This window comes from Aspergillus pseudoviridinutans (assembly GCF_018340605.1).
Source record: "Aspergillus pseudoviridinutans IFM 55266 DNA, scaffold_2, whole genome shotgun sequence".
Lineage (NCBI taxonomy): Eukaryota > Fungi > Ascomycota > Eurotiomycetes > Eurotiales > Aspergillaceae > Aspergillus > Aspergillus pseudoviridinutans.
The window spans coordinates 2373750-2393008 of record NW_025091282.1 but is presented as its reverse complement, the minus strand read 5'-3'; the positions used below and the strand labels follow the sequence as shown (position 1 = coordinate 2393008).

Sequence of the window (19259 nt, the reverse complement as noted above, 5' to 3'; positions counted from 1 at the left end):
GAGAGACAAAAGTTACGATGGTTGATGGACAGATAGGCTGTTGAGGTACGGAATACTTCCACTGACCGATCTGAGGAGAGAGTTCAAACAAGAGGGAAGTCTCCAGACTATCTCGTAGTAGTTGAGGATGGGATCGTGCTTGGAGAGTGACAGAAGGAGAAGGGAGATGGCTGTGTAGTCTAAGAGATCTGTTGGGCTTTTGGGAGAAGAGAGGGGAAGGGACCAGGAATGCGAATGGGGAATTGAGATCAGCTTAGTTGATTGATTGATTGATTCAGATGGAACATGGAAGCACAATACACAGCAGAATACGGAGTAATAGCGCGGAGTTTGGAGTTTAGTGAGCAGTTTAGACAGTTACAGTTATCTAGTCGTTCTCCTTAGCAGTCAATAATAATAAAAATAAACCTACCTCAGAAGGCAGACTTCAAACTGAGACATTATTATCGCTAACATACCCAAAGAAAGTACGAAACACTCCGTAATTATTATTACTATTACTACTACTACTATTATTATTATTATTATTATCAATGTTGTCACCTAGTTACCCGGTCATCTCATCTTACATTTGATTGAGTGACAACATCCTATGCCTAGGTAGCTAAGGTGCCTATCTACTGTAACAGCCTAGATAACAGGCGGTTGACTTGTTCCAAAGTTCTCACAGGCTAGAGCAGTCAGAAATAGTGACCTGTCAAATCAGATTACTTTGCACCGATTTAGAGAAACAGGATACATTCCCAGTGGATCCTCTAATGTGATCCGGGGCCTGGACTGGCCCATATTATTCGGCGCTGCTGCGTGGGCCAGCTTGGCTTCGGCTCCATAAACTGGTTAAAAAGTACGGATTCAGGTTTGCGTATGGCCGACTTTCACAGGATATAAAGCAGTCGCATTTTGGAACAACAGACACGGCCTTTCTTATCTACCTTCACTGTACTGGAATAATGAGATAGGCTGTCTACTCCACTTACTTATCTAAGTACTACATAACTGTCCACCTAGAAGGTAGAGAGAGTGGTAAAGTTAGTACTACTTAAGGTAGAGAGGTACCTCTCTGTCCAAGGCACACTAGGTATAGCCTTAAGAGGCATGGATCAATCATAGGTACCTTGGATCTTGCATCGCCACCGCGGTCACAACGAATCAAATTGCCGCCAGCCTACTACCCAGCACAATACCTTTCTAGGTATCTAAGGTAATTCCCTTTTTGCATGTGCTGACAGCGGCTATGGATGTAATAGGTTTGGTCAAAGCTCCATGCTTTGGCTTTGGGACTATATTCACCTTATCTCTCTACTGTATTAAAGGTAACATAAGAGGTCTACCGCCAGATAGAGAAGACGAACACAACCATTAACCCACTCAAAACTTTCCAGAGACACAGATACTATGATCGTGTCCGTGAAAGTCTCTGGAATGTTCTCGGTGATGAGATTATCTCAAAAATGCATAGATCGAACTCCCACATTACCATAATGTCTCTCCACCAGCTATTGCAGATCAGGCCCATTTAAGAGAAGCAAGACACCCAAAGGCAATCAGACGCTTCTCGAACAAGTGCTCGAAAGCCTAAGTACTCGAACTGGTCCCAAGCGACTCTACAGTCAGGTAATCGGGCTAAAGTCAAGCTTGCACCATGATTATTGGATAGACGATGAAGCCTTCGTCGTTGCAACTCCGCACCCCACGCTCTACCGTCTGCTATGCTCGACTACGCCAGACAGGCTCCTCTAAATGTCTGCAGCGCACAACCGACATTGTTTTGAACAGGAGAAGTATCGAGGTTCAGCGATGAGAGCTAATGTTGCTCCATCAAGTCAAACTATGTGCCTACTCCTTCTATTGTACCGACCTCTGAATTTCGAACAGAACTTGCTTCAAATGATGGTCAAGATCCAATTCCCACGGCTATCTGGATGATCGCCCTCTCCTGATGACCAGAAAATCCAGGCAGGGGCCCTGGGACGGTCTGGGAATTGCCGCCACATATGCAGCTTGGGCAAGGCACGCTTGGAGGAGTTGCTACTGGACGACCAAGTACAAAGAGAATGAGACGGCTAATGCGCAGGGAAATAGGCAGGTTCCCTCGAAACATTCCCTTGGGAAGAATATCTGAAGAGGACAGGCGAGAATCATTTATGACTTTGGACAGATTTCATATAACAGACAATGTACTTTCATCTCAAGGGACCTGCCACCTGAAGCCTCTACCATTCAGGGCACCCTCATTCGGAGTCCTTTGATCGAAGTGGACATAGAAGGCGAGATGAAGTCCCCGGGCTGAACTATAAGATACATGCGGCGTCAAAACCAAAATCCTAGACAAAAAACCCTATAAAAGACCTGGCCCGCAGCTCTTGGACATAAGTAGAAGTCGTCATCGTTCAGGTTGCTTGAACTTTTGTTGCAGTGTTGTACACAAAACACCAATCGCGGAAGGATCGTCGGCTTATCGGTTGACCCAAAGAGAATGTGTTGTGAGGACATTTACAGGCAGGTAAAAAAGATCGACTGGCACAGACCCGCAAGACGATCTTCAGTCCACCTTCATACGGAGGATAAAGTTGACCACGACAGCCGCCAGAAGCGACAATGCCAGTACAGTGGGACCGTACCGGTCGTCAATTCCACTCTGCCCCCGTCGCCGAATACTCTGCGCCCGCCAGTGAAATGTGAAAAGGGCGTATAACATTGCTGCCATTGCGATGATCGTGAACAATCCGGCGGAGATGCGACCGACGCGGTCGCCAAAGTTGAGCAGGCCAACGGCCAGCCCGCCCAGGATCACCGTGAAGTTGAGCCACGAGAGGAAGGTACGTTCATTGGCAAAGAAGACCTTGGGTTCGACCCGGGTTGGCAGGGCAATTCGCTTGCCTGTATCGACAGGTGACGAGTAAGCACACGGCGATCCAAAATGAGGACCTAATAGCTACCATGACACATACCTGGAGCAGTCTGCAGGAGAGGTTGACTCGACATTATTCGCGAATGTGAAAATTTGGAAATAAAATGGGAGAAGTAAAGCGGATGGGAGTGTCAAGAGAGCTACCGGATTCGACGAGGAACAGCTGATCAATGGTTGACAAACACGTAGGTACGTGATCACCGATATCCTGCAGCTCTTATGGTGGAATTCAACTGGAAGGAAAAAAAATTTGATAAGAGAGGAAGACCGCACAGCCCAAAGGAAGCTATAATAATGGTCGCAAGCAGGTAATATATGGGCGCTGGCTGGACTGATGTAACTAAGACAACTAAGAGGGCTGGACTGAGACTAATCGGGAGAAATACCCCTCCCGGTATCACAAGCGGTCAAATGCTAGCCAAAGGAAGACTAGTGCGATCCTTCTGCCCAATTCGACCGCCCAAGAGTCCCCACGTGCTCCATCTCTTTGCTGTGCTTTGATTGCCTAAGGCCTTGACATGGAATATCGTTCTGCCGTGTCCTTGTGGCGGTGACGGTTTGAGATAAAGTAGAGGCTAAGCTGGTTCCGGAATAGCTTGGCACAATTCATTGTCCAATCATTAACCGCCAAGCCACACCCATGATGCCACAGACTCCGATGTTGTCTAGTCCCCCAAACATCCAAAGCAGAAAGCACATCGGCTGAGATCTCCTAACCTTTTCACTTCTTCTGTTTCCTGCAGTGCTATCCATATCTGGTTATCTAAATTTCCTGCATATCTGTACCCCACCTGGTAAGCTTAAACTGGACCTGGATCCTGTCAATTGATTTGTTTGACTAGCTCCGAACAGCGGTCTCATTCTCCCCGCAATCGCACCTCCAGCATTCGTGGTTACGCCGCATTCCCTCGACCTGCACGGCAATTTATAGGCTTTGAAGTGATATACCTGCTGACTATAGCGCTTTAGCTCACTTATCACGATTGTGAACGCCTTCTACACGGAACCTCATATACAATGGCTGTCGAGAAGGGACCTGTTTCTGTGCGTGACCAACCATATCAATCTTAGCAGCATCATCTGCGACACTCCGCATCGAACTTTATCTTTCATTCAAATATTGCACTTTTGGTCGCGGATACTGACTGACTTCTACTCTTATCTTTTAGCCCATACCCATTCCGGAGCTCACTAAGATCGCCACAGATGTACGTTGATTGCCTCTTCCACTCTGTCAATAGTAGCCATTGTGTGATCGACTTGAGTACCTTATTGGCGAAGATCTTAATTTGGGCATTATACTTGTACTGACAGGTCGATCCAAGGCTTGTGATGCGGCCCTGAAGAGCGCCGAGGGTTACGAGCACGCCAAGGTCGGCGAATGGAACTCCCAGATCATTGTGAGTATATCAACCTGCGGCAAATGATGAGTGCTCAGGCACGTTGACTACCAAGAGCATGTCTGATTTATAATCCTTTGATTCGCTAGAACACTATCCTCAAGGCCCTCATTGCAGCTACCGCACCAGAGACTCCGGCGACATCACCTCCATACCGCTTCACCGTCAACAGCACCATTGTTCAACAAGGCTTGATCGATAAGTCTTCCGCAGCGGACGGTGCGGTCGGCAATGCCGGCAAGCGTGGTATGCACTCTGCCTCGGGCGCCTTCTGGGACGTCAACCGCGATGGAATGTGGACATTCAAGTATCCCGGGGCTGAAGAGCGGGGCCTCGATGTCGTCGTCAGTGTGACATGGTTTGCTCTGGGCTAGTCGCATCCAGATCAAGAAATTTATAAAGTGAAAGAAAGGGAGACGCCATTTTGTTTGAAGCTTTTGAAAGTTCAACATTCCGTTCTGATGTGACTTCCATTTCATCTTCATTTCTTCTACGATTGTGCGGTTGTTTTCGCATGCCTTCGCCTGTTATATGTTCTCAGAGGCCTGATGTACAAGAACAATGTTGATTACGATATCCCTTAGCTCAAGAATTGCCGCAATTTGTATCAGCACTTCAGGTGCCGAGACGTATAGAAGTTAACTCTCAAGCACACTAGGGTGGAAGAGGTCTCGGGAGAGAAGCAGAGGTGTCAAAAAAGGTTGCACGAGCGAATGCATTCATCCAATGGAGTCATCAAATTCAATTCCAATACTTAAAAACCGCCCAATTTCATGAATAGACAGTGAAGAAGTCCGAAGGAAATCATTAGAATGGATAAGCTAAGGGTGACTAACCGAAACACCGTATCAAGCGGTAGTAAAAGCTTTCCTTCTCCCGAGACCAGGCGCCATGCTAACCAAGGAACAATTGAATCAATCGAGACAAAAAAAAGAACGAATCATGAACATGGACATGCAGTATGACACTCGAAAATCCCAGAATCTCACTGGGCTACTCTACCCTACCTCAACGGGGCTCTGAATAGTCGTTCAATGCGACACATACCGCCCCGCGGTGATGCCCGCTGTATTGACGAATGATTTGACCCGAAGCCAGCTCCCACAGACGCGCATAGTGATCACTCGAAACAGTGACAAGATAGGCGGAATCTGCAGAGAACGCGCAATCCCACACCCAGCGTTGATGATTGGCTAACGTGGTCTCTAGAAACGGCGTCCCGGTAGTCATATCCATGGGAGGTCCATCCGGTTGCACCGGGAAAGTCTGCTGCGGCTCCGAATTTGAAGGAGCATTTCCTCTGATGTAGGTGATCGGGTTCAACTCCCCGCTCCTTCCCAGGTCAGTACCAACGTGAAGGTCCTGGACTTTGGGCGATGTCGGGGACGCAACAGGATCTTTCGCTACAGACTCCTTGGCTTCCGATGCAGGCGACTCATTGCCGTTGGCCTTGGCCTTGGCTGCTGTTATCGCTGCCATCTTAGCAGGAGGAAAATCAGGATCGAGATTCCAGACCTTAGCGGTATGGTCGGCGGAGCAAGTTGCCAAATGCTTGACGTCAGGAGAAAGGAGAACCCGTGTGAGATAGTCTTTGTGAGCTTGGAAGGTGCAGATTGGGACAATACGAGTCAATTCAGCGTCCTGGATCATGCGCCAGATGTAGACATTGCCCTAGAACCAAATGCTCATTAGCTAACGACGCTAGAAATTACCGAGTTCAGCAAGGTACCTTTTTATTCCCTGCACAGAGGAGAGAGCCATCGCTTGCGACACTAACGCTCTGTACGGCAACGTCCTCCTCGGGAATGAGCTGGTGGGTGCAGACGCTCTCCCCTAGGTCCCAGACCCTGACGATACCCGCCCGGTCACCACTAATTAGCTCACCCTGATTGGGGTGGATCACCACGTCATTGACTGGAGATTTGTGTGCATAATTGCGCTGCAAGCTCCCAGTACGAGTGTCCCATACTTTCACCGTCCCGTCCTCAGAGCTGGTAACCATCCACTTCCCCTCACAATGGAATGCGACCCCCGTGATGTTGTTCGTGTGACCGTCAAACGTCATGACTGGATTCGGATTGGTTGACTTGATATCATAGAGCTTGACATTGTTGTGTCCCGCGGCCGCTAGGTAGCGCTTGTCGGGGGTGATGCAGAGACGATTGACTTGAGAGTCAGGGTGCTGAATTGTCCGCGAACATATTCCTGAGAGGGCCTCCCAAAATCTATTCCAGATAGATCAGCGCACAATTTCCAAAAGAATCAGGCAGCACCGGAAAGCATTCGCTTCGCCTACCGAATTGTATGATCGTAGCCCGCTACGACATCCCACAACAACTACGTCAGTCAAGCAGCTCTGACAGGGTGTGAGATTGCGGAATCTTCCCAAGCCCCACTTACCAGTACAAAGAATGACGCTCATTATGAGTAAGTTACAACAATGCAGGACTCAAAAATCTTTGAGGATGCTGGGTGATTGAGAGCCCTCTTTGGGTGGTTGCGGGTGAGGGGAGAAGTAAAGTATTTGGGATGTTAGAGAGGTACCTTACTCTAGGTACTCTTCCTGCCGGCCTTTAACCACCAATTACAATCATGATTGGGGTTAGTGAAACAGCTCATGGGGAGGGCACGTGAGCGGTTATATAGGCGGTGAACAAGGCGGAACGCCATTATCGGATTGGAAAAAAGCAGTTGTTGTTTTGTTCGAGCTTCCTTTCTCTCCGGCTCCGTATTGTCATATATCCCCTCAGGTCCCTTCGTCCTATTGAAGGACTGCGGACTCTATTACCTTGCTTCTGCGCATACCGGACTCTGCTTGCCCTTGTTGCCGTTTATTACACGCCTAAAATGACCCCTGGCTCTCCTTGCTTGATTGTCCGAGTCTGATCTTGTTGACTCGACTTCATCGAACTCGAACTCGCCTGATCGTTCCATCCCGAGGATTTCTTATTTTTCTCGTTCTCTGCTATCAGTACCTTGCATGTATCGCTACATGGTCCTTACCAATCAGCTATTGTGTGATTGAGCAGTGCCCTCTGGCATAGTCATCCTTGTTTATCTGTGGCACAACAAAGAGTGGCACAAGCGGCTGAACACCACAGAGTACAGCTACTCGGCGTGAGCATACGCAGGTGCTCTCTGTTCAACTGTAGCCTTCATCAGTTCTTATTTGGTACGGTGTTCTTTGTGCTTTTTCTGTTCCTTTTACTTTGCTCGCCACATCACTTACGCCTCGGCGACGTCAGTGCCTCGCAACTTCAATATCCGCCGGATGAAACCAACGGATAAGTTTTGAGCTACCGCTCCAGCAGCTCGTACCCCTTGGTATTTTGTGCTACCCTGGTTTTGACTGCCGGTTGTCCTCGGATTTCTGAGGTCGAGATGGAAGGAAGCGTGGTTGAAGGTATTTCTACCTCTCTCCCGACCTGCCCTCTATTTTCGCAACCATATGACCCTCAGAGCCTTTTTGCTCCTGAGGATCTGCCAACTCCCCCATCTTATCATGATATGCATGTGAATGATCTGGGGCTTACACCTCCCCCTGGGTCGCAGCTGCTACAACCTACCAATGTCACTCGACCGCGCTCCTTGCTTGACGAGCACGGTTCATCCGACGAAGATGCGAGGATATCTATGACCGGTCAGCCCGCAGGGTCGAACCCCAATGATCAGACGAGAGGCCCACGCAAGGGCACACCCGACGGCCCGTCTCTGTTGAGACAGGAGAGCTCTGGTAGTCAAGCCGCCAGTCCAGTCGCATCGATTGAAAGTTCCACAAATTCCACATCGCAGACCAGACTTCCACAGCCCTTGACCTCGAACATTACGCCAAATGCAGATGATCTGCTCTACGATCCTCTCTTTGGTCCCGACTTTGTGATGGCCAACTTCGACGCGAACTCCTCGTCTTTGAAACGGACCGCCGACGAAGCCTTGGCTGATGATTTCCAATTGTGGCACAGGCCTGAGAAACGACTGATGCCGGATTCACTACAGAGCTCCAGTGCGCCTTCTCTGGATGCAACGCCGTCGCTCTCCTCGCCCGACACTATTCAGTTAGATCACTTTGAAACACTGCCCAATACACCAGGTGGTATTGCAGAGTCGCAAATACCCGCGCCTCCTTTTGACCCTTTTGATCCTTTATTTGAAGATCCTGCCTTCCACATTCCGCCGGACCTATCTGGGATTGAGTATTCCTCTGAGAAGAGACCAACACTGCACTCTGCGAACGCGGAGTCTCCGTATGATGGGTCTCGTCGTCCGAGCTTGAATTCTCGTGGCAATGTCCACATGCAAGCTGCTGACAAGGTGACTTTCGATCATGAGGCTGTGGGCGTATCACTTCCCATAAGTGAATTGACCAAGCGACAGTTCTCTCTCGATACCCAAGACGTTCTTGCCAATGCCGACCGTGAGGCTCTGCAGCGAGTTGATCGTGAACCTAAATACACATCTCCGTATCCAGTGTATCAAGGACCTTTGGGCTATCTTCCCTCAGCTCCAGGTATTCACGTCAAGTGCATTCAGATCGCCAATGACCAGATCAACGCCCGCTTTTCGCATCTCAAATACAAAGTTCAACATCTCAAATACGAAAGAGACAAATACAGGGATGCCTGGTCTAAATGGACAGCACTGGAAGCATCAACAGGGAAGTCAAGGGCACAGATACTCGAGGAGGAAAACGCGACGCTGCGACGCGTGTCCACCCAACACCAAAGAAGAGCAGAGCAGTACAAGCAAGAAATAGAGGTTTGGAAAGGCAGACTACATGATCTCAGTGTTATATACAACAACCTCCTCTATGAGATCCAGGTTCAGAAGAGAATGCCTTCCGTGGCTCCCATTCCGCGCGGGTACCGGCCCCGGTATGCACCGCAGGCTGCTACGCATCCGCAATCTGTTGCACCCGGCCAGCAGCTTGCGAGCTCTCCTGCCTTGCCTCTTTCAGAGCATCCCATGCCAGGTCCTGCCTCTTCACCAAACAATGTCCCTGTACCAGCTCAGCCACTCGCTACATCAGTTTTCCATGCGCCCAGCACTCCTTATACCCCTCTGCCTCATCAAAATCCGCCTCACAACAATTCGCAGCGAAGTGGAATCACAACTAGATCAGTGCAACATCCCGCTCCGGCAGAGCCACAGCCAGAAACGGTGACTATTGATCTTACTGATGAAGCGCCCAACGTCACACCCGATCCAGCTTCGATTGCTCCATCGAAGCCAACGCAGGGAACCGGTGAGCTTCTTCAATCACTGCAGAAGAAGAAGTACAACTGGCTCGAAAGAGCGAAATCAGGTTCCGCACAGCCTACGGTAGCTCGAGCAGGACCTCGACCTCCGCTGCGCTCGGAATCCGTGCCTCGGGCCTCCCAGCAGTCTCCCGCGCCACGCCCAAGTAGCAATCAGCCGCCCACTGTGCCTCCTCCCGAGATGCACGCAGCAAGCAGTACTAACCATAACGATCAAATGGATGTCGAGGACGAGCTGCTCCACGAGATGGAGGAGGAGCTGGCGCGAGGCTGAACGACTTTTAAGTTTCGATACCCATGTCATTATCACGACGACACTGCATATTTGATCTTCTGTCAAAGCGTTCATGCGATACACCATGTCCAACGGATCTTGGAGGGTCCTCATGCATAACACAGATCAGTTACACTTGCATATTGTAGACTAGTCAGCACCTGAGGAATTAAAGGAAGACATCAGCCAGCACACCATTGCTAGAATAATTCTATTTCAAAATAAAGACTAATGATCTATGAACTCAGCTCAAAATACAGTGATATCTATGAGGAAGACAAACAATCCCTTTCGGATCTAGGATCTAAGCAATCATGCCAATCGTTATGCGGCCGTAAGACTCATGAATGTTCAGCGACAAGTAAACCCAAAATCGGTACAGCTCCAGAGAATAGAGAATAGATCACCATTTATATATCCTCTAGAGATGAGACACATGGTCTTTGTGCTCGTGCGTACTGTCCGGACCTGACGCGCTCGTTGCAACGGATAGTCCGTCCACATCTTCACCGTAGCTGATCAGACGCCGTACACAGCGGCTCGAGATAATGATGATGTGTAAGGTAAAAGGTCTCGTATATATGTACATGATAATCGAGTCGAGTATTGACACTTGTTGGAGCATCTCACTTGCGGATTTGGAAGTTTCGACCGGGAAACAATACGAATCGTCCCGGCCGAGATTCTCTCCTTTTATACCCTCGCGCTGACGGGTACAAAGGCCGAATCTGGGAGAGATTCCATTTCCAGTCAGGGCCATGCGAGAGACCAGGAGGAAGCGACAACGTTTTAATCCCGAGAAAAAAGAGTTAGGGGTAGAGTCCCAGTTCAATCTGTTGCGGTCGTCGAAGGACTATGGGGACTGCCCTTCTCCTTCAAAGCCCCTCGTTCTGTTTGCTTAATAGACTTGAGCTGTTTCCGGGCCTTGCGGCCGCCGCAACAGGCAGCGCAGCATGAACCAACCTCCACGATAAAAGCCAGGAGATTGAATGCCGACGCAATCCACATGAATGCCATCATTCGGTATCCCAATTCGGCACCTATGTTGAGATCGTATCCAGACGAAGTGAAGACATTCTTGAAGATGATGAACATGACCGTGGCAACGACTGAGGCGACAATGGTGAAGAGAGCGGCGAGGAAAGTCAGGATGAGAAAAGGAAAGGCCCGAAGGAAAACGAAGGTGCGCCGCCGGTGCGGAGGGTGCAAATGGTTGACACTAGGATCAGGCGAGATTGTCTGAGGAGGACGAGAGGAAACGGCAAATGGAGCGAGGAAGATCAGAATGAAGGTCAGGACAGTGGCTGTGATGAAGAGAGCAAACATCCAGTGAGAAGCGAGGCGAGCGATTTTGAGGGCATCGGTGATATCACTTGGGAGAGCAACTATGAGCAAGGGAAGAGACTGACGTTAACATTGCATATCCGATAAATAACAGTTTGAGATGGAGAGGGATAACCTACTGCTAGCTCCCGCCAACAGCTCACTGAGGAGGATCTTGACTGGGTTGAACCAATATAGGGTTTTTGGCTTGGAGCAGCGGGTGATCCCGGAGTCCATATATCCTTCGCAGAAACCCCATAATCCCACTTGGTAGAAGTCATGAAGACCGATAGTTCTGGCAATACTGTTTATGAGAACGGCGTTTGGGACGGACAGAGGAACGATGTTTGATAGATCGATCTTGAGAAAGTAGGTCTCTCGGAGAACCGGTTTGTTGGAAACATTGCCAATGACTACCAGAAGCAAGAAAATCCAGGCTATCAGATAGAGTAAGGAGCGTATGATCCGATGCCAAAGCACCTTCGACCGAGACCGGCCGTAAACCGGCCCTTCTGATCGTCTCTGGAATGCTGGAAGCTTTGCCATGGAACAAGTATAGAGCTTCGGGGGAGACGGATTAAGCGTGTGATCGTTAGGCGTCCTGAGAATCAGGATCGAGAAGAATATATCAAAGCAACTTGTAATACGGATGGGGGCAATAACAGGAAATATCTATATGATTGTAGAAGCCCAATGATGCAGAGCTAATCCAGGGACGTAGGACGAATGACGTTAGACATCGAAGGGACAGGCGGCAAGTAGTCAATATGGAATGTCCGTCCTCAGAGGGCAAGGAAACAATCAAGTAAAAATAAGAATGACGGTGAAGGGAAGGTTGATAGCAAAGAGATAGAAAGAATCAGAATAGGGACGGAGACGGAGGGATAGTAGAATTTCAGCATCAATCTCGAGAGAAGGGAACTTGACGGATGAAGAGCGTCAAGACAAGCACGGAGTAGGGAGTCGACCACCTGAGACATCAACTTGCCAGCAGCCTAGTAGACAGATACCGGCCAGTTAAGCCAGGATAGACTTGATAACTCCTACGTACCTCTCTCTACTACGTAGGGAGTAGGTCGGTGGAAAGGGTGAAGGGTACAACTAGGTTTCAGAGTGGGCAGGTAGAAAAAGGCCATGAGGGAGGCAGTGGCGCAGTGGATAGGTAGCTATATTGATTTAACCAATAGTATTATGAGATAACCTGTCTATCCGTCTATCAATATCCCTTTTTCTGAGCTGAGAGACTCCACTTTCGTCAGCGATCTTCAAATTACCGTCAGCGATCAAGTCAATTGGCACAGCCTGGTCGTTACGCCATCATCGCGGATCTGTTGATCGACTGACAAGAGGGACAGTATAACCTGAGTGACTTCTGCGTCGGATATAGCTGGACATTCCCTTAAGCCTTTGTGTTGGGCCTCTAAAGTCGGGTCCACTCTGGAGTGCGGTCAAAATCTCAAAAATTGGATGTGACGGTCTGGACTGTTGAACAACAATGACTCGAGCACATTGCAACTACCCTTTATTCGATTGTAAGGTAGTTGTTCATTGGCCCCTGAAATGCAATTCAACGTCATTCAGCCCCAAAGTTCCCCACTATGTGGATTCTGTTTTTCCGGTTGCCTAATGCAGAGCTATTTGTGATTGGGTACTATTTCGATAATCCACTAAAGAGCGCCACGATCTGCCTGGGATCAGCCACTGATTATCCAGTGGCTTGCAAGTGGGCCCTCAATAATGCTCCTTTAGGCTTCGGATGCCTCAATTAACTTTTTCAAATTACGGATATCTAGTTCCAAGCATCTCTCGGTCCTGGTAGGTTAAGGCACATTATTTACGCTACGTCAACCTCTGGAAGGTCGTTACAGGTATGATACTGGATACCTAAACTTACCCTAGCACAGTTTCTCTCCCTCCCTCTCCCTCCCTCTCTCTCTCTCTCGCTTCTCCTGTTGAACCCTCAAAACCGTCGGCTGACGGACTCCAGGGTTCGAGCCCAAATGAGCGCATCCACTCGGTAGGAACATACAAAGACCAGATTGCAGACTCAAATCTAATCCTTCATCGCCGGGGATAGAACGACCTATATGATCTGATTCCAGTTTCCAGCCTGTCTGAACCACGTCGTCGCAGCAACAATGCAGTTGCTAACCTGTTGGCTGCCACTGCTGGCGGCAGCAGCCATCCCTCTGGCGCTGGCAGCAGCAGATACCTCTGCTACTAGCACTACAACAACGACCAATGCACTACTCACCATCACAGGAACAATCACAGATCATGTCAGTGATGCAACTTTGCCTACCGGCACTTATCTCTCGTATACTTCCACTCTTACTCTTCCCACCAACAGCGATGGCAAAGTCGGCTCCTCGACCGCTGTGACTAACGTTACCACTGTCGGTAATTCGACCATTCCTACCACTTCCACAGATACAATGACGAGACTTGTCGGCAATGCCACGGCGAATGCCACTATGACTGCGTCGGCGTCGGCTTCGGCATCTCCCGTTGTCAATACTCAACCTTGCAATGGCTATCCCGAATTCTGTGCTCGCAAGTACTCAAACATCACCATGGTGGCTGCTCACAACAGTCCTTTTGTCAAACCAGGCAATGCTGCTGCGAACCAAGCTTTGGGGGTGGTCAGTCAGTTGAACGACGGTGTCCGGATGCGTACGTACTCTTGAAGAACATGTCCTTGCGAGAGACCGACCGCTAACCTGACACACGGGGCCCGTGCAGTGCAATTCCAGACTCACTATGAAAATGGCACCATGTATCTCTGTCATACCAGTTGTGACCTACTCGACGTGGGCACCCTGGCTGACTACCTCACCACGGTCACGCAATGGATAAGACAGCACCCGTACGATGTGGTCACCATCCTTATTGGGAACTACGACTATGTCGCGCCGGGAAACTTCTCCAAGCCGATCGAGGACTCGGGCCTGTCCGATCTGGTCTATACGCCTCCGAAGATTCCCATGGCCCTAGACGACTGGCCAACCTTGTCGACCATGATTTTGTCCGGCAAGAGAGCCGTCGTGTTTATGGACTATCAAGCCAACCAAACTGCTTTTCCATGGCTCATGGACGAATTCTCCCAAATGTGGGAGACGCCGTTCTCGCCAACCGACCCAACTTTCCCTTGCACCGTTCAGCGTCCCCCTGGTCTCTCAAATGAGGATGCCCATAATCGCCTGTACATGGCCAACCACAACTTGAACGTCGATATCAAAGTTGCCAATATCGATCTGCTCATCCCCAACACTGCGGAATTGAACCAGACGAATGCCGTGTCCGGGCCGGGTAGTCTCGGACGGATGGCCGAGAACTGCACTAGTAAGTTCTTTCATGCTTGTCAAGTCGCCAGAAGGAAAGGATGCCCGGCTCTAACCTGTTAATAGCCATGTGGAATCGTCCACCCAACTTCCTCCTCGTCGACTACTACAACTACGGCAATTTCAATGGCTCTGTTTTTGAAGTAGCAGCCCAGATGAACAACGTCACCTATAGCGGCAAATGCTGTGGATCCACTTCTGCTGCTCCTAGCCTGATACCGGCAGGAGGCTTATTGAGGGCGCTGTTAGTTGTTGCAGGAGTTCACTTGTTCGCCTCGATCTTCTAACTTGAGGTTGGGGACTTCTTTGTATTCACCATCACCACATAGACCTCGGCTTTTTGCTTACTTGAGTGCGTTTGGAGTTATGGGTCGCCATTTAAGTTGAGCCATTATCTGTCATGATGATATGACTGCATTGATACATTTGGTGACATTGTACATATGTTTGTTCATATAGCATCCTTCCTCTCCAGAGGATTATATTTTTAGACATATAAATGGGGATTGTTCTGCATCATGGTTCTCAGGAAGGAAATGACTACTATATGACAACAATAGGTTATTTGCACATAGGTTTGAGTGAACTCCATATACATTCGCGTGGACAATAGAGGGCGCCATGTATTGTCGAATGGATCTGTTGATGCATATCATTGGCTGATCGAATAGGGTTTAGCGCGCTCTAACCACATGATTTCCGGTTCTCAGTCATCATTATCAGTCTTCCAATTGTTCGAGCTCCGCACCCATTCAAGCCCATTTTCCATTCGGTCAAAGGCCAGGCAGTCCCAATTGACCTTTATATAACTGTCGGACCGCTTAAAGATTCGGCCAGAGCACCAGGGACTTGCCGTACACCACAAACCTCCCAAACCCGCAGCAAATCAAGCCAAAATCAAAAATGGTCGACATTGTCCCCCTCTCCTCGTACCCCTCGTACATCGACCTCCTCCCCTCCATCCAGACCTGCAACATCACCAACCTCCCCGAAAACTACTTTCTAAAATACTACCTCTACCATGCCCTGACCTGGCCGCAACTGAGCTTCGTGGCCGTTATGCGGCCCCGCAATGGTTACTCGAAACACAAGGGCGGTGCCGCAGGCACATCAGGCACAGGCACAGGCACCGCCGACCTCTCCGGGCAGTATCCCAAGGTGGTCGGGTACGTACTTGCGAAGATGGAGGAGGAGCCGACGGACGGGGTGCAGCACGGGCATATCACGAGTTTGAGTGTGATGCGGACGCATCGCCGGTTGGGTATTGCCGAGAGATTGATGAGGATGAGTCGTATGTTTTTCTTCCCCGTGCTTTTCCCCTTTTAAATTTCCCTGTTCATGACTGACGGAATTTGATTGAACCAAAAAGAACGCGCTATGGCCGAGTCCCATCGCGCCAGTTACGTTTCGCTTCATGTGCGTGTCTCCAACACTGCCGCCCTGCGTCTGTACCGCGACACCCTCGGCTTCAAGGTCGAGTCCGTCGAGAGCAAGTACTACGCGGACGGGGAAGATGCGTACGCCATGCGCTTGGATCTCACCGATCAATGGCTGGACTGGAAGGAGATTGAGCGCAAGGACAGAGAGCGCGCCAAGAGTGACGAAAAGGACGCTGATGAGGGTGACGAGGTTGGAAGCCTGGGCAAGAAGGAAGAAAAGACCGTCCGCGTCAAGGTCGGCCGGAGTTTGGGTGTCGGCGATCTGGTCGAGAGGAATGAAGCCAACCCTTCGCAACAAAGTGTCAGCTCGTAGAACCGAGTCTTCGTGGCCATCATATATACCTCTGAGAGCTAGCCATTTGGACAATAAACACGAAATCCTCGACAAACGTGCTCGATCTACAGAATATGCAGTGATATCTTCATTGAACAAGGCTATTTAAAATGAGATCCGAGTATCAACAGTTTAGACCAAAATACGTCCATGAATATGTACTGAAAATGTAAAGTCATAACATCATAAGAGGATCCAGGTATACGAGGATCCTGTACCGGCCAAGTACCCTTTTGTATAGGGCTGGTGTTTTCCATGCACTCGGGGCGGTGACACCCGTCCAAAGACAGACGGCCATCACGATGCATCGTTTGAGCCAGCATCTTTGTCTTTCTTCGACGGAGAACTATTAGTTCCTCTCAACGCCTCGCCTTGTTCCTGCCCGTCTTTGTTTTCTTCTGTGTTCACCGGGTTTACGCCTTCGCGGTGACTGCCGCCATCGGACCCAGTGCCTGGTGTGTTTATTGAGCTAATGCMACTGGCCTCAGAACTCACAGATTGCCTTGTGGACGTATGTGATGCGCCTGTGCGAACCATTGTCCCACTCTCCTGGCTATTGCTCAATTCTAGATTCTGCAGCCGCTGCTCCAGAGGAATTTCGGGAGGATGCTCGTTCTCCCTTGATGTTTGGCGGAATCGTTGTTCCTGACGCCGGCGGTTACGCTTGATCCGTCGTCGTTCCCGTTGTTCATCCCTAGCACGACGGAACACATCTTTGAATGCTTTCTTGGTGGCTTTCACCTCCTCCTTCAGAGCACGTCTCTCAGCAGAGCTCCGCTGCTGCTCCTGCGGTGACTCCCACCGGCCCCAGCTGCCATGACCATGCCCTTGCTGCCCATTTCTCCAATGGCCTCTTCCAGAAATGCTAGATTGACGGCGGGAATCGCGCAAAACATCGAGCTGACGCCGAAGACCAACTGCGGCTTCGTATAGCTCACGGTCGTGATGGTCATTAAGAGATTGAAGCTGCGCTCGAACGGTTGCCAAATCGGTCGAACTGAGGCCAGACGTCGTCGATATCGAATCGATCGATGACAAAGATGATTCAGATGAAACAGAGCCAACTGATGTTCTACGAGCAGGCTGAGTGACCGGTGGGGTCATGGGTTGAGTTGGCACCACATTCACTGGCGGATAGCCATAGCCATGGGCGTAAAAGCCTTGAGTCTGTGGGTTGTTCGCAGTATACTCCACACGAGGAGGACTGGACAGACCGCCAAAAACGTCCTCAAGCTTTCGACCGTGAAGTCCGGCCTTCTCCTCTATCCAGCGTCCATGAGCCATGGCTTGCTCTTCGACCTGCCTTCCATAATGTTGCGCTTGCTCCGTAATGCGCTCACTGTACTTCTGCGCATGCGACGCCAGCGATGATAACCAGCCAAGAGGCCCACCTTTGGAGGCGCTTGAGTACTGATACTGCGGACCATACGAAGGATTGTTCCAGCCCCACGAGGAAGGCTGCTGATATTGTGAAGGCGGTTGAGGAGGGTAAGGATATGCATGAGGAGCAGGAGGAGGCGGAGGAGTATTAGGAACCATACCAGGGGGAAAGAAGGCAGGAGAACCATACGGTGGGTAGGGAGCAGGTGGCATCTGCGGATTTGGGTATGGGAACACCCCAGGTGCGTATGCACCGCTTGCCGGTGGTGCTGTCAGCTGCCCTGTGACCGTTGGCGGCGTGCCCGCGGGAACGGACGCGGAATTTTCGGCCTCGTGTGCCTGCGTAGACCGGTTCGTTCGCGATACCCTAGTCGCGGCAGGGTAACAGCGAGGACACAATGGAGAGACAGGCGCATTTTCAGTTTCCGTCACATAGATGAATTCGATGCGAGTTGCACGAGGCTCAAAGAAGTATTCGTTCCATTCCTCAATCACAGCTGCGATGCGCAGCCTGCGTTGTTCATCGGTCTCTTGCGGGCGATCTTTTCGATCCCTCTGTATCTCGGCTCTCAGCTGCCGAGGCAAGTGAGCGGACGATGCTGCGAGGCCCAGATGCGGAGGAAAAAGATATTTCAGAAACATGTCCCAGTCCTGCTGGGTAATCTCCGCAGTCCGAGGGCTCCAACACCGAGGACGACGGGGAAAGTCTTTAGATTGGCTCCGCGGGTAGATGGTGAGAAGGTGCGAGAGAGTAGGCCGTTCCTCGCCAAAATGAGTTGGAGGCCGCTCTATGAAGTAGGCCGTAGCGGACGCGAAGTTGGCTGGGAGGACGAAAGACGCCGCTGAGGAACCATCGACGGAGGGTGCGGAGCCATCCCTGGACGCGATATCACTCAATGACGCTTCACCACCGCGAAGGCGGAGAAAGGTACGAGCTGTCTCTGCTGACGCATTGTTATTTCTATTATTGACCGTCGGCGCGAGTAAGGGATCGACGGCGGAGTATGGCGGAGGAGCCTCATCGGAATCCATCACAAAATTGTCGAATGATTGTCAACCGCAATGTCGGAAGCGACTCTACTGAAAACAATAGACTGTAGACTGATCAATAATCAAGCATCGCGCCTTTGACTGATTATCGGGAAAATCTGAATCTCCCCCCAAGCGGTGATGCCCGCACGGCTTGAGACCAGGTGAGTACTGCGAAGGCAGCAGAATTAACGAAGGTTTGTCTCTGTTGAAGAAACCAGTCAGCTCCTTGCGCGTAGGCCACACCCTATCACTAATTGACTGATCCCGCCTCATAACTCACAAATGTACAAAAGCTTTCCGTAATAGAAGCCCCATAAGCAGGACTATGATGATGAAGCCGAAGCTTACACCGAGTACTGCCCGAAAAGGCGGCGGAGAAAGAAACAGAACGTGCTGATCACGGGATTTGGCAGCATGTGATTAATCGATAAGCCTCATTCCATTCATAGCAATAAAGTCAGGTCTGCGTATGCGGACCATAGAAACTCAGCGGGATTGGCAGTCTATCATCATGTTACAATATGTGCTTGGTATCTTAAAAGCTATCCAATGCTCCAAAACTCCCTGCCT

The 19259-nt window shown here is 50.1% G+C and overlaps 8 protein-coding genes across 8 annotated transcripts; 4 read left to right on the top strand and 4 right to left on the bottom strand.

The window, feature by feature from the left end:
- Positions 1-2542: 2542 nt before the first annotated feature.
- Positions 2543-2985, bottom strand: Asppvi_002899 (putative vacuolar transporter chaperon Vtc1; the record flags this gene model as incomplete). The annotated part of the gene is made up of 2 exons (XM_043298878.1): positions 2543-2880; positions 2952-2985. The coding sequence occupies 2 exons, from the start codon at positions 2983-2985 to the stop codon at positions 2543-2545; spliced, it is 372 nt and encodes a 123-aa protein (XP_043154813.1).
- Positions 2986-3928: 943 nt separating this feature from the next.
- On the top strand, positions 3929-4685 carry Asppvi_002898 (dynein light chain Tctex-type family protein; the record flags this gene model as incomplete). Its single annotated transcript, XM_043298877.1, has 4 exons — positions 3929-3955; positions 4081-4119; positions 4156-4311; positions 4401-4685. The coding sequence occupies 4 exons, from the start codon at positions 3929-3931 to the stop codon at positions 4683-4685; spliced, it is 507 nt and encodes a 168-aa protein (XP_043154812.1).
- Positions 4686-5319: 634 nt separating this feature from the next.
- Positions 5320-6733, bottom strand: Asppvi_002897 (WD40 repeat domain-containing protein; the record flags this gene model as incomplete). Its single annotated transcript, XM_043298876.1, has 4 exons — positions 5320-5982; positions 6041-6536; positions 6608-6629; positions 6712-6733. The coding sequence occupies 4 exons, from the start codon at positions 6731-6733 to the stop codon at positions 5320-5322; spliced, it is 1203 nt and encodes a 400-aa protein (XP_043154811.1).
- A 959-nt stretch (positions 6734-7692) lies between these two features.
- On the top strand, positions 7693-9840 carry Asppvi_002896 (uncharacterized protein; the record flags this gene model as incomplete). Its single annotated transcript, XM_043298875.1, has 1 exon — positions 7693-9840. The coding sequence occupies one exon, from the start codon at positions 7693-7695 to the stop codon at positions 9838-9840; it is 2148 nt and encodes a 715-aa protein (XP_043154810.1).
- Positions 9841-10668: 828 nt separating this feature from the next.
- On the bottom strand, positions 10669-11709 carry Asppvi_002895 (SUR7/PalI family protein; the record flags this gene model as incomplete). The annotated part of the gene is made up of 2 exons (XM_043298874.1): positions 10669-11225; positions 11304-11709. 2 exons carry the CDS (start codon positions 11707-11709, stop codon positions 10669-10671), a joined length of 963 nt encoding a protein of 320 aa, XP_043154809.1.
- A 1592-nt stretch (positions 11710-13301) lies between these two features.
- Asppvi_002894 (PI-PLC domain-containing protein) lies at positions 13302-14791 on the top strand (the record flags this gene model as incomplete). The annotated part of the gene is made up of 3 exons (XM_043298873.1): positions 13302-13836; positions 13906-14505; positions 14571-14791. The coding sequence occupies 3 exons, from the start codon at positions 13302-13304 to the stop codon at positions 14789-14791; spliced, it is 1356 nt and encodes a 451-aa protein (XP_043154808.1).
- Positions 14792-15407: 616 nt separating this feature from the next.
- On the top strand, positions 15408-16256 carry Asppvi_002893 (peptide alpha-N-acetyltransferase complex A subunit ARD1; the record flags this gene model as incomplete). The annotated part of the gene is made up of 2 exons (XM_043298872.1): positions 15408-15795; positions 15874-16256. The coding sequence occupies 2 exons, from the start codon at positions 15408-15410 to the stop codon at positions 16254-16256; spliced, it is 771 nt and encodes a 256-aa protein (XP_043154807.1).
- Positions 16257-16574: 318 nt separating this feature from the next.
- Asppvi_002892 (uncharacterized protein) lies at positions 16575-18689 on the bottom strand (the record flags this gene model as incomplete). Its single annotated transcript, XM_043298871.1, has 1 exon — positions 16575-18689. The coding sequence occupies one exon, from the start codon at positions 18687-18689 to the stop codon at positions 16575-16577; it is 2115 nt and encodes a 704-aa protein (XP_043154806.1).
- Positions 18690-19259: the final 570 nt, after the last annotated feature.